At 42.6% G+C, this 14791-nt stretch overlaps 1 protein-coding gene across 1 annotated transcript in view; it reads right to left on the reverse strand.

Moving 5' to 3' along the window:
• Positions 1-2739: 2739 nt before the first annotated feature.
• Positions 2740-14791, reverse strand: part of COLEC12 (collectin subfamily member 12) — a 143875-nt gene continuing 131823 nt past the window's right edge. The window contains exons 6-10 of the mRNA XM_054018456.1: positions 12616-13095; positions 12060-12196; positions 10766-10875; positions 8759-8904; positions 2740-7594 (exon numbers count right to left, since the gene is read on the reverse strand). Coding sequence (XP_053874431.1) covers positions 7590-7594; positions 8759-8904; positions 10766-10875; positions 12060-12196; positions 12616-13095 — 878 coding nt within the window. The 3' untranslated portion in view covers positions 2740-7589. The remainder of the gene's footprint in view (positions 7595-8758; positions 8905-10765; positions 10876-12059; positions 12197-12615; positions 13096-14791) is intronic.

The raw sequence follows: 14791 nt of genomic DNA on the forward strand, positions 1-14791 counted from the left end.
GAATAACTGATTTTTTCCATTTGCTGCCCCCGGGGTGGGGGGTCAAAGCCGAAGCTCAAGGGCTTCAGCCCCAGGTAGGGGGCCTGTAATCTCAACCCTGCTGCCCAGAGCTGAAGCCCTCGGGCTTTGGCCCCAGGTGGTGGGGCTTGGGTTTTGGTTTTGGCCCCAGGCCCCAGCAAGTCTAAGCCAGCCCTTGTGACCCCATTGAAATGGGGTTGTGCCCCACTTTGGGGTCCTGACCCACAGTTTGAAAACTGTTGACTTACATCAATTATGTTAGTAGGTTGTGGTGCTGTCAGGAGTCAGGTCAGGAACATTTTGCCTGTTTTAACTGTTACAGTAAGAAGCTGCAAAGCTTGAGATGTTTTTCTCTCAGTTGCTACTTCCACTGCCAGGTTTTTACGCTGGCACTTGCAGAAAACAGTCATAAATTACACTTCTTTTACTATCAGTAAACAAAATATATCTTCTCTTTTAAGTGAATGTAGTCAAAGTGAGGCTGCAGAACTAAAGAAATATTTGCTTTGCAGTCTGCCTGGAAGTCCAAATGCCAGGGATGCAGAAACATCCTTCTTGTCAGTTGTACATACAAACTTTTAACACCCAACATAGCACCTGTGTCTGTAGTTTGACTCAAAGTCCTGACAGTTTGGAAGCAGTCCTAAGTACCTGGAACTTTCCCAGCTGCCTGAGTCTCCAGCCAAAAGCCTTTGTTTAATCAGCTAGGATACTTCAGGCTGATGGAATCAGAAAATTAACCACTACAGGCCACATGATGATCTCAAAGTTCTTTTAAAGATCCAGATGCTGATTCTGAATTCACACTGATGAGAATCAGTATAAGTGAGATCAGACTCAGGTCCACAGTGTCATTCATTAAACATTTAATAAACCCTATGTCACCTGCTTTAAAAAAAAATCTAAACAGCTACATTGGAGACAGAGGATCCATAAATCCCAGGGTTTAAATTAGGTGGGCATGGGTAGGGGAGTGAGGCGCCAATCAGCTCCCCTCTCCCTTTGGCTGGCTAATGGGAGTCAGAGATCCCATGGGGAGGGTGGGGAGACACCCCTGAATTCCTCCAGACTCCTCCCCTTTTCCCTGCTTCTGTCTCCCTTCCTGCTGGTCTTGTCAAATTTTCCACACCTGTTGATTCAGGTCTGGGGCATTGTTCTTAGGAGAGTTTGTTTGCTCACATCATTCCTTGGTTGTGTCTCAAGATGAATGAAACCTAACTGACCACTGCAATTACATGACATAACACAGGATTAATAGCTGTTTTGGAGATGCAATGTCCATTATCCCTTTCATAGACTGCACATAGGTCACTGGTTGTGCCTTTCTGCTGGGCTCATCCTGCTCTGCAGCACCAGCTGTGAGTTCTGCTCCGCAGAGTGATACGTGAAATAGCATACTGAAATCACCTAGTTACACTGGGAAAGCAGCAGTAGCAGTGGTGTTACTTAAGTTAGCGCTAGGTGGAAAATAGGGGAGCAAACAGCTTGGTGTGGGTCACACCTAAAAATTATTTAAATCTGTTTTTAGGACCTAACAGAGAATTGATTTCAACAGAACTATGGGCCTCTAAAAATCAGGTCCTAGCTATCTCAAAATGGGTACCAAAAATGGAGACACTCAAAATTAATAGAATTTAATCTCTCTCTGTCTCAATTACTCCATCTGAAAAATGGGGATTAGAATATTTACCCAGTTTAGGAAAGCACTCATAGACACTGAGATCTTTGGGTAAGAAAACCCTAAACATATGCAAAGCATTATCATCTAATAAGAGCCAACTGTGCATTATGTTTCAGGAACAGCTTTCAAATAGCAGTATTGGGTGCAAACAACCTAACTAGTTTTAATATGGAACTTGATTAAATTTATGAGCAGGATTATATGACGGGTTTGCCTGGGAAGACTGGACTCAATGACCCAGGCAGTCCACAGGGCCGGTGCAAGGAAGTTTCGCGCCCTAGGCAAAACTTCCACCTTGCACCCCCCCTCCAGCCCTGCGGCAGCTCCCTGCCCCCCCCACCCTGAGGTGCCCCCCACCGTGGCAGCTCCCCACCCCAGTTCATCTCTGCTCCGCCTCCTCCCTGAGCACGCCGCCCCTGCTCTAATTCTCCTCTCCTCCCAGGCTTGCGGTGCCAAACAGCTGATTGGCGCCGCAAGCCTGGGAGGCAGGAGAAGTGGAGCAGTGACGGCATGCTCGGGGAGGGGGCATAGCAGAGGTTAGCTGGGGTGGGGAGCCCTGCGGCAGCTCCCCCCACACCTGGAGGCACCCCCCCCCCGTGGCAGCTCCCCACTCCCCCGGCCCGGGGAGCCATGCGCCAGCTCCCCACCCCAGCTCACCTCTGCTCCACCTCCTCCCCGAGCACGCCGCCCCCGCTCTAATTCTCCTCCCCTCCCAGGCGTGCGGCGCCAAACAGCTGATTGGCGCCGCAAGCCTGGGAGGTGGGAGAAGTGGAGCGGCCTCTGTGCTGGTAGAGGGAATCTGAGCTGCACGTGTCAGCGCACCGCTGGCAGCCCAGCCCAGGAACGCTGTAAAAAAATAAATAAATAAAAATTGGGGGCACCGCTTTTTGGTGCCCCCAAATCTTGGCGCCTTAGGCAACTGCCTAGTTTGCCTTAATGGTAGCACCGGCCCTGGCAGTCCCTTTCAGTCCTATATTCATATTACTTGACTAGTACTGTGGCTTTTATTGGTATTAGAATAAAGAAAATTCTCACACAAATTTTGGAGAATTAACCATAGTTTATTTTGAAACAAACAACACTTTTATCTTCATCACTGAGACAGAAAAATATTGGTTCCTAGAAAAAGAAAACAAATTAGAATTTATTTTTTCCAAAACAGGGTTTCTTTATTTTAGATGCCATCAAACAAGTGAGGGGGAACTTAAGTGAGGCAATGAATACATAGATGGACTGGTAGTTCCTAGGAAGTCCCAGTGTCTGCTGCAGAGCAACCTTACACAATGAGACACAGTAAATGAGGAGCTGTTCTCTAGAAAGTTAGCCCAAGACACAGTCAATTCCAATTCTCTTTACATATTCGTCTGGTAAGAATGTTCCAGGTGGGCCTTTACTGTCAGCTGGTTGTGACTTTCTTTTAATTAATGTATGTACATTATTTTGAAAGTGTCAAGTACTAGACAGAGTAACTGATATCAGTATTACCAGCACCAAAAGGCTCAGCCAGGCAATCAGAAAGGGGGGAAGATCAGTTTCCAAATCCATATTCTGATGTTAATGGGGGAATAGTAACAACTTCTCCTCCAAGTGGGAATATAAACAAAGAGGAGAAAGAAAAGGAGAAGGAAATGTATGGACTAAAGATGGAGACATTCCATTTCTTTTGTATTTTACATGCTGACTCTGGCTGAGACCTTTGTGATTTTCAACGAAGGTGCTTTAAAGGGCTGAACATTTTTGTTGAATCATATATTGTTAACAAACTGGATCTCCCAGATGGCTTTGCCTCCATTCTAGCTAAACAGATTCCTTTGCTTGGCACCATGCTCCAGTCAGCTTATCATGTTTCCATTAATAAAATCAAAGACTAATTCTTACCAGTTGTTAAAACCAAAAGAGTATCTACTGAAAAGAAAAATTAGAACAGCTGAGCCATTTGATATCTAGGAAAATAGTGAGGTTGGAACAGGCATATCTGTTTAAACAGTAGACTGAACTATAGCTTACTTGGGTTCTGGGCCTGCACCATTAAAGCCAGCAGATATTTTATCCTGGATCCCTTTTCCCAGTTCTGAGTTCCCTTGTAAGGCTTTATGAAGATGAGCTGTATGTTTTTTCTCTTAACCTTTTAAATGACACATTTCTAGCAGCTAGATACTACAGGAACAGTGAATTAAAAATTCAAGTCACTAGATAAAATAGATAATTGTATTTAGAGATACCATATGCCTGATTATGATCTACCTTACAGCAGTGTAAATCAGGAGTAACTGTACTGTGGTGTGAGAGGAGAATTTTTATTTGGAAGAACTATTCTTTCATTTAAGTTGGCTTTTAATACATATGCAATGTTTTTGACAATTTGTATGTACCCATATACACAACCGCCAACTTTGCTATATATGTATACACAGAATGTGCAATACTTACTTTAGTGTCTCTCACTTAGTGCTTCTTTCATTGGAACAATTTCAAATGATATTTATGGACAATTGAAGGGATGTGAAAAGTTCTAATCAGCTGAAAACGATTCATAACAAATCAGTGATATGAGCAAAAGAGAGTTTTTAAAAGATCTTGCATTGGATGATGCTGTAAGGCACAACGTTTCCACCCATAACCTCTACAATGCCAGTCTCTTAATTATTAAGGATAGTTATACTATCAGTGAAATAACATTTAGTTTTGATGTTAAATTTAAAAAAATGGAAATATACATTCAGTATCTCAAGAGAATATAGCCAGTTCCATTTTAGCTGGATGTAGCTTACCCAGACATCGCTACAAGTGGACAAAATAATTTTCTCACGCAAAAGTAACTTTCTGTACAACTAGTACTGTCATTCAAGCCATACAGAAGATAGATTAACATGAAATTTACCAGACCCCACATGGCAACTCTGACTTCCATGGCAAGCTCTTGGCCTCTCATGGCATCCAGTTTGCACCCTTGCCAATTGCCCTCCCTATCACGACAGTTTTCTGACCTGTACTGGCGACTTCCGCACTCCTTTTGAGATTTCAGTCTTCTTTTTCCACTTCACATTTCCCTTTCTCTCTTATATGAATGCTGGCTAAGACGGACAAAAGAGCATTTGCTTGATGAATCTGTCTTAGCTCGCCTGCACTCTGCAGGCCAAGTTTTCAAAGATGGTTGTCTAAGTTGTGCATGCAGAGGGCATCTACTTAAAGTCATCCACTGAATCCATCTCTGCTCCAAGCATAGGCACAGAGACCTAGATCCTCAAAGGCATTTAGGTACCTAATTCCTTTTGAAATCAATGCAAGTTAGGTGCTAAATATGTTTGAGGATGTGGGCCTGGGTAACTGAGAATCAGGCCTATTGTGTTTCTGACTCAGGAGCGGGTAATGAGGAACACCACTGAATGTAATCTCCATCTAAATTCTTCATACAATAGTTATTATTCAACAACATTTTACAGCCTTAAACTGGCTCAACTCTGTATTCTAAGCTGCTGGTAGTCTGTGAATGGGAAACCTCCCTGAATGGAAGAAAATTGGCCATGGGAGGATCACTTACTGAAATGTATTTTCATTTGAAGGGCACTGTAACACACGTGCCATGGGGAAAAATACATCTTTTCAAAAAGAATGCCATATGTCCACTACCACAGGAGATGAAAGATGGTCTTGCAGTAAAGTCTCCCAGTCCTGTGCTAAGAGATCTGGGTTCTATTCACAGCTCTGCCTTGGACTTGTATAGCTATAAGCCCAATTTGTGTCTCAGTCACACCAGTAGAAATCAGGAGCAACTCCGCTTAAATCAGTAGAGTTATATTGATGTGAGGTCAGAATGAAGCCTACCTGTTCCAGCCAGTATGATGGAGATATGAAAAAGATACTGTGCTAATGTTATCGCCATACCTATTGTATAAATATATATTTAAACATAGCACTACTATATTTTTATACATTTTTGTATATATAGGTACCGTATAATATTCATAGATCATCTGATTGTTATTCAATACATGGCAAAAAGAAAATTCCTCAGGTAATCTAACTCGTTATCGGAAAAGCATTGCCTCTGAAATAGCTTTTCATTATTAACTGTGTGTGCGGATTGTGCTGTTATGTTCATTTTTCATACCCACTATGTTCTCTATAGATTTCGGCATTTCACTTTCCAGGTAGTTTCTGGGAATAAATTATAATTGACATTAAGAAAGAGGAGGATGAACTTTTGAGAGAATATGGAATTTAGGCCCTGGGAGCTCTAGAGCCAGTAAGGCAAAGAACTTATAAGCAATACCTGAAAATATGAAGTACAAAATCTTGTCTCCTTCCAGCAGAGCTGGAGTATTTCAACAGGCTTATCCATACTCAGCCAAGGTAAACTGGAGGTCACGAGGCAGTAAAAAAACAACTCTCTTCCAAAAGGGTCCAAAAGGACATACATGATGGGGTAGCATGTGGCCTCACAGAGAATACACACAATAGAACCCAAATCACATGGATTCTGCTAATAAACTTTAACTGTTTATTTTTTTTTAAATTTTTTAAGATAGGCAGTGTTGCTGTTGTCTAGGCAACAGCTCTTTAGGGATATGAAGGAAGAGGGTTGGACAGTGATATCATCCATTAACCATACTAAATTCTGGTGGTAGCATACTTAATTTTACTAGTTTTTTTGGCAGGGGAGGATTGGGCCAAGGAAGTCACAAGATTAATTTACATTAAAACATTTTAGAGAAATGTAGGTTGACTTGACCTTTTAGAATACATCATGTTTTATTACCACATTTTGAAATCCAGTCTAAAAACCCCCACCACATTTCAGTATGCTCAAATTTTTTGTTTTTGTTTTATAAATGTCTTTTAATGTCTTCTTAGTTTGACTTTCAGTAGTAAGCAGCACCTGTTATGGCAGAGCTCCTAAAAACTGCTTTTTAATAGAGAAATAATTAAAACATTAAAAAAAGCTAGTGACTTAATTCTGTGATATTTTTCTGTAGACAGGGAGGGAGGGAGGGAAGTAAGGCAGACATCACAGTGTCTTGTGTTAACATGACCCCTATAGTACAGCAGTGCATTGATGGTTCACTGTGATTATGGCTATCATGAATATCTAGTCCCTGATCTATTTAGCTGTTACTCACTCAGAGTAGACTTGCATAAAAATACTATCTAAAATCAGCTTCAAAGTTATTTAACCAGAGTGGTTCATCTGGGAAAAAACATTTTTTTTTAAACTGGAAAATATTTTTCTATAGCTGAGCAGAGCTAAGTCTGACAACAGCCTGAATTATTATTAGTACCCTTACTGTTTTCTTTGGCCCCTGTGTACTATATTTGTTAAAAAAAAAAAAGACAATTAAAAAAAGAACAAATGTAAAAAGCAAATATTTTGTACAAAAATACAAAGTTTTAAAAGCTCTTAAAAGTATATTCCATATTATCGATAAGAACTTGACTATATATATATTTATATAAAATCTATATACTATATGTGTGTATCTGAATAATTTTCCTATATTTGGGATTTTAGCAAATGAAATGTACTGTTTACACGGTAGCTTTATACGTATTTCCTATAGCTCAATGACCAAGAGTCTTACTCAGACTGCTATATTTCATGTTTTTTAAGACAAAACTTGTACACTTGTATGGTCACTGGTTGACAAAAATGTGTCACTGATTCAGTCCAATTGCATTTCCAATAAATGCATTGTGCTGTGGGTCCAGAATCCTTGAATAATCACAAGATGGCAAAGACGAGTTGTGGCTGAATTCTTTTTTTTTTTTTTTGCATTAAACCAGTTTTCAGTGCTTCCTTTTCAATTTTGTTAGGAGATGATGAAGTCCCATGGGATTTTTTAGTAATTTGTATTTGTGTCTGTAAATTCACAGCCTATTACAATCCAGGTGCCTAGGCTACAGTGAGAGAAAGAAAGAAGGAACACAGGTGAAAGGCTTGTAAAGGTAAAACAAATTATCAGCAAGGAGGTTTATTGAATTCAAAGAATCTTGGAAAATTCTATCATATGAGTCTAGGTTTTCAAGAAACAGAACTTTTTAAAATATGACCCATATTCAGATATTGTACACCTCCAACAACTAATATTTTCAAAACCTAAAGTTCTGCTAACATAGTGCATATTTATCTAGGAAGAAAAGAGAATTCTATGCACAAGCAATTCCTCAATCTGCACAAACAGATGTGGATTATGCACCTGAAGGGTGTACATATGTTTTTTGTGGACGCTGCCTAAGAGCCAGTATCTGAAAGTTTGAATCCAGCTGGGAGTTTCTACCACATCCTATGAAATTCTACCTATGTATTGGCAATCATAGCAGTCAGGCATTCATGACACACACAAATTCTGAAAAAAGCTTTTAAACAATTAATGTTTCTGGCACACTGTAAAATAGTTTCTTTAAACAAGGTAATCATCAGAACAAAAATATTATGGGCCAGATCTGAGCTCTAGCAATGATCATGGAGCAGAGCCCTAAAAAGCTCTGTGGCACAACAGAATCCTATTGTGAGTGCATCCCTAGATCTAGAAAGAGACTCTGTAGTACCTATGTGTCTGCTCAGTAAAACAGGCAGTCTGTGATTCCACCCTGCCCAGCTGCCATTATGTGACACAGAGCTGTCAGCTAGAGAACTTGGACAGGGCCCACACTCCCCTCCAGCAGTCAGCGTGGGTGAGTGGGAGTTAAGGAGAGAGGCCCAGCAGTTGCCAAAGACTTCCCAGCAGCAGGGACTCCTCATGCTTGTTGGGGCTAGATCTGTGTAGAGCGGTTACAGGTGATAGAGTTTTCATTTGTGAGAAGCCTATCCTCCCTGTAAAGCACTCCACAGCATCTGTACACACCTTGGGCACCCAAAATATACTGCTGGGGAGGGTCACATGACTGCTCTTGTGGCTTCCCTGTACTTCCCCATCAGAGAGTCATTTTTTGGCGACGAAGCAAAGAAATCTGTGGGAGACATGAATTCTGCGCCTGCGCAGTGGCACAGAATTCCCCCAGAACTAAATCATGGCTCTTTGTGGCTATGATGGAACTCTTTTAATTGAATCCTTAGCTTACCTTTGTCCATGTCTTTTTCACAAATAAAACTGTTAACATCTTCACAATGAAAGTCATTCCAGAGCCCAGCAGAGATTAATCCAGCACAATCTTCCCCTGGCCCTTGCCCAGTACTCCAGTTATCAGGCTGCCCACTTTTCCAGTTTCTTTCAACAAAATAAGAAGTAGATGTTAAATGGCATCACATGATAGTTTTCCACGCACAACAAAAGAGATTAGCAAAAAGAATCATGAGATCTGCTCTGAACTGGAAATACACTCTTCAACAAAAATTACATGACTCTTACTAAAAATGGAAAACAGAGACGGGAATCTACTCCGCCTTTGTCTGTCAAGGCTTAAAGCTTAAAATTAGATCAATGAACTCTATTTTGGTTTGCGGGTGTATATGCAAGTGTGATGAGAGTACATGCCATATGCACATGGCACCATTCCTCCACTGTGTCTGTCTACTTCATTCTTATCAGCAGATGGTACTGAAACATCCAAGATTCTGCCTAAGGGATTCTTGTATATTTCAGTACCTTGCCTGCTAAAAAGAACACAAAAGGGAACAGAGGAGAAAGGTGGCAAAATATGCAACTGTAATTGCAAAGAAACTGAGATCCTGTCTTGATCATGATGGGCCTCTCCAGCTGCAAAGCAGGGATTTATCTATCTTTCAGACCTCAGTTTGGATGGAAAATTAATTTTCAGACTCATAAGGAATTTTTAAAAGTTGGCTTAATTTGGAGGCCAGTGAAACTTGACTCAGTACTTAGTGCCCTTGCTTGGTGGAGCAAAACTCTCAATTCTGTTTTCATTTAATAAATGAGATGTGCTTCCAGTCTCAAAACAAAAGCTCGGTTTTCTTAAAAATACAGGTTGTTGAACAGAAGCTTGTGGTTGCTGGCTGAAATGGTGCCATAAGCAGCTAAATAACATGCCTGCCTGATACAGAGGGTCTGACCAAGCGTCTGGGAAGAAACTCAGACTTCCAGAAATAATGAATCACTTTCAGTGACAGACAGTTCTGAGGTCACTAGAGGACACTTTAAAAGCACAGCACAAGAGAAATCTTCAGTGACACCGGCCATAGGTTTGCTGTAGCCATCTGAAGTTGAGAGAGGTGTAAGGAATGGTGTCCCTAGCCTCTGTTTGTCAGAGGGTGGAGATGGATGGCAGGAGAGAGATCACTTGATCATTGCCTGTTAGGTCCACTCCCTCTGGGGCACCTGGCATTGGCCACTGTCGGTAGACAGGATACTGGGCTAGATGGACCTTTGGTCTGACCCGGTACGGCTGTTCTTATGTTCTTATGAGGTATAATGGTAGGATTCACCAAAACCAAATCTTTTTTCCATGTTCTCATGAAAGTGGCCACAAATTAGACACCTGCAAATCATTTATAACAAATACAATGGATTTAGCCTGTTTTTCTGGTGCGCTGCATGCTGAGATTTATAGTCTCTGTGGTCCACTCCACTGTATTAAAATTAGGGTGGCTGTAACCTGCTCTATTTAATACCAATTTGGTGCATCCCTTGGATTCGTGGCTACCTGCCAATGCAGCCCTCAGCTTGCCAAAGTTTGGACATTCTTGCTTTATACCTTCTCCTTCTGTTTGGGTTTTATCTAATAGTCCTTTCATTTTTAGTACGAATGAGCTCTCTATTTATGGCCAGTTGTAATGCAAATGAGGAAAATTTAAACCAAGACCAAAAAGCTGCCTGGGCTTTCCACCCCCACCTTGTAAAAACACTGGCAAGCAGTATCATGCTGCACGGTTGTATGATTCTTTCATTCAATATTCAATTTTCCATTTTCCTTCTGGCAAGGAGATAAAGCCTTGTGCATGGAGAAAGGAAGGGGGTAGGAAAAACAATATTCAGTAACACTTCCAGATAAAGTATTGCTTCACTGGCATCCAGTAACTCATCTCTAGATACTGCAGCTCTCTAGTAAAGTTGCGGCAAGAACAGTAGCACTCTGCAGAAAATAAACAACATGGTTCTTTTCAACACATACGTGTACTCTGGTAAGGTTCCATCCAGCCATCTCCACGCATTCTCTTGCTCTGAATCTGTGAGCCCAATCCAGAAGTTGCCTTTCCCAGCAATCTGTCTTTTTATCCATTGCTGCGAGTGAAAGAAATCTGTGATTGCATTTTTCTGTTTCTCACAGCACACAATTACTTGCTTTGTGTAGATTTTGCTTTTAGAAGATAGAATAAGAACAGTGTTCTTCTCCTTCCCATTCCCAATGCTCAACCACCATGCTTCCTTGTTGGTTACCTCTTCTTTCTAATTTTGGGTCTTACCCTCCTTTGTTCTTACTCCTGTGTATAGTACTCACACTTCTGGTAGTGAGTGCAGTAATCTAAGGGTACTTTGGTAATTATTTCTCCCTCTTGTCACTGAAGAATGCTCTCTCCTGAAAGGGTTCCTTACTGGCTGGAACTTCCTTCCTTCCCTCCCGCAAAGATAGACCTTAATTTGTAACAACATCTGAGATGGTACTTATGGTTCACTCCAGAGCTAATCTGTAGTACTCCTGCTTTATGAGGGATCACCATTGCTAATGTACAAATGATTATGGAAGGTTTATGCAGCTCTAGATGTGTTTTAGGGTCTGATTCTTCAAACTTGACTGACAAAAAAAGCACTATTTGTCTGTAAGTAAAAACAAAAAGGCACTAGACTCAATGGCACTATTTGTCTGTGAGTAAGAACTCACCATGAAAACTGGGCGGTTGGAAGGCCACCACCAATTGTATTTTTTTAACTAAGAAAAAGAATAAGCAGTTATTGCACCACTCCTGCATGGCAGGGGTATGTCTGGCTACCAAACAATTATACCACATAAAATGCAAGGTATGGTTTTTATTCATTATCACTGCTCTGCCTAAGGAAGACTTAATAGACTTTATTTAAGATCATAATAAAGACTTAAGTTGTCTATCTTAAAGATTGAATTTAAAAATAACTATTTGCAACACGGAAAAAATGTGTTTCAGATAATAGGCCTCTAACAATGGGCCTGATTCTGAAAGGGGCTGAGCACCCACAACTCCCATTGAATTTACTGGAAGTGGCAGATGTTCAGCAATTTCAGGATCAGGCCCATTGCCTCCTATGTTGCTCTTTTTCACAATAGGTGCTGAGCAAACATGGGAGTACAGCGTTCTGAATGGGGTAACTCGGTGTTTTCATTTCACCATATGAATCCATGATGTTCTCAGCTTCCCTATTGCTGTATAGTTTCCAGACTCAAAATACCTTCAAACCTTATAGTTTTCAGAACAGCAGGTGATGTTTTTTACCTGCTCCTCTTTGTTGTTTATGATAACCAGATGTGAGGACTTCTCGTCACAGAAAACTTTTGCATCTTCAAAAATTTCTCTTTCAGATGAAAAGTAGTAGCATTTTTCTGTAAAGTTCTTCCAGCGAGCAGAACAACCTGTGACATGAAACCTTGCTGTTAAACTGGGGATTTCAAACTGTCCTACAGTATGGTGGCATCTGAAATACTTAGGTGCTGAGTCAATGAATATGCACATATCAGAAATCTGCACCAGATGCAGAATATAACTTAACCTGCATGTCCAGAGAACTGCTCATTACTCATTGCATTGCTGCCATCTCTTTAGAGATGAGGCATTTTAATCAAACTCCATAGCAGCTGAAAGAAGTCAGGGAGACACAGCTTTGCTAGGTAAGCTGGAGTTCCACACTAAGAATCTTTGAGAACTAGTGTGTCTAAGCAAAAGATAAGAGATTAACATTAGCCCACTATCATGGTGGCAGGTGCACTAAAAATGGCTACTTGGGCAGATGGGCATGTAAGTAGAAAAGTAGGTGGGTGAGTAGATAGCTTACCATTAGCCTCAGGTATTGATGTTGGCTCACTTTTCAGGGCCATAGGCATCCCTGGACCTGGTGGCCCAGGCGGCCCAGGTGGCCCAGGCATCCCTGGTATGCCAGGCAGACCAGGCAATCCTCGAGGTCCAGGTACCCCAGGCTCTCCAACAGTTCCTTGCAATCCTTGAAATCCAGGTGGACCTGGTGGACCCGGAGGACCATCTTTGCCAGGTGGTCCTGGTGGTCCAGGGTCTCCATTAGGTCCTGGCAAACCAGTCTTGCCAGTAGAACCTCTCTGACCTTTGGAGCCAGGTGATCCTCTTGAACCTTTCCCACCTTTTTCTCCTGGTGGCCCGATTGGCCCAACTGGGCCCTTTTCACCAGCAGGTCCTGGTGGCCCTGGCTCACCTTTTTCTCCTTTTTGCCCTTTTAGGCCAGTGAGACCAAAAGGCCCTTGGGGTCCCCTCTCACCTTTAGGTCCCCTTGGACCTGGAGGGCCTGAAACAATTTAAACATGCAGAGGAGAGAAACAAAAAACAGGAAGAGTATTCAATATACCTGAGATTAAAAACGTTGGACATTCAATACACTACAAGTAGTAATAGAGCCCAAGCTACTCAAGTAGCCAATGTAAAAATACAGTTGGTTTAGAAAAAGGAGGTGAATCTCTTCACAATCATTAGTTATATATTATTTCTTATTGAACCTCCTCAAGACACTTGATGCTGTAGAGGACACAGAAGAAAACATGCCAGACAGGATTTTTAATTTACATTAAAAAGACACATAGTATCCCAGATGATCAGATGAGCCTCAGATCTCAAAGAGATACGGTTATCATTTGTTTTCTAAAAGTTGTGTTATGTGTTTTTTGTCTTTGGTGGATTGACACTGTTGAGCTTCATGGCAGCCTTAAGAAGGGATTTGAATGAAAAGAAAGAGCGATAGTTTGGGACACAAGAATAAAGGTTTTTTAATTGGAAGGAGCAGAATGAAAGAAGGGATAAAGACAATGGTGAAAGGGGGTGGCAAAAAGGAGTTTAGGAGGGCAGTTTGGAGGAGATTAGCAGTCTGTATGTGGGTGTGGGGGGATGGAGTAAGGAAATGAGATCTGGAACATGGTGGGGGGGGAGCAGAACTGTGCAGGGCTTAAAGGTGAAGATCTCTCTCCATTTTTAATAGCAGCCAAAGCAGCAGCCATTGTGGATCACAGGCCCCTGAAATATGAGGCTTACTGCACCATGATTTCCCCCTAATTCAATCTTCTTTCCCATCTTATCCTTTCACTCTTCCTTCTGTTCTCTTTCTTCTTCTACTCCCCCTTTGTTATGTTCTTTCTCCCTTTCTTCTACTCTCCCTGTTGTTTCCAACCACACCTCTCCTTTCACTCTAACAGCAAGATGTAGTCAGTGAGAGCGGCGCTGTCTTGGTGTGGAACCTGTAGGGTTACCATACATTCTCTTTTTCCCGGACATGTCCGGCTTTTCGGCACTCAAACCCCCGTCCGGGGGGAATTGCCAAAAAGCCGAACATGTCCGGGAAAATGGCGGCTCTGCTCCTCCCCTGACTCTTCGGCTCTGTTTAAGAGCCGGGCTGCCCAAGCGCTACCGGCTTCGGGCAGCCCCCATGCCTCCGGACCCTGCGCCGCCGGAGCCCGGGAGGGGAAGTGCCCGGCTGTGGGCGCAGGGTCCGGAGGCAAGGGGGCTGCCCGAAGCCCAAGCGCTACCAGCTTCACGGTTTGCCGGGCAGCCTCCAGACCCTGCGCCCCCGGCTGGGCGCTTCCCCTCCCGGGCTCCAGCTGCGCTGGGGAAGCGCCGGCCGGGGGCGCAGGGTCTGGGGGCTGCCCAGCAAACTGTGAAGCCGGTAGCGCTCGGGCAGCCCTTTCCGCGTGGCTGGGAGTGGGAAGGAGGAGGGGGCGGAGTTAGGGCGGGGAAGGAGCGGAGTTGGGGCGGCGCTGGAGGTGGGGAAATGGGCGGGGCCAGGACCCGTGGAGGGTCCTCTTTTTTTATTTAATAGGTATGGTAACCCTAGTAGTGAGAAATAAGCCAACTGGAGGATTAATGGAAAGACTACAGAATGCTATCTGCCTATTGGATATTCATAGAAGGACAGCGCACCAGTCATAGCAGGAGAGGTCTTCCATATTTGATCATTAAAGCAGGTTTGGATTCTGTTCATGGATAAGCACATCTCA

This window comes from Malaclemys terrapin, chromosome 2, assembly GCF_027887155.1.
Source record: "Malaclemys terrapin pileata isolate rMalTer1 chromosome 2, rMalTer1.hap1, whole genome shotgun sequence".
Classification (NCBI taxonomy): domain Eukaryota; kingdom Metazoa; phylum Chordata; order Testudines; family Emydidae; genus Malaclemys; species Malaclemys terrapin.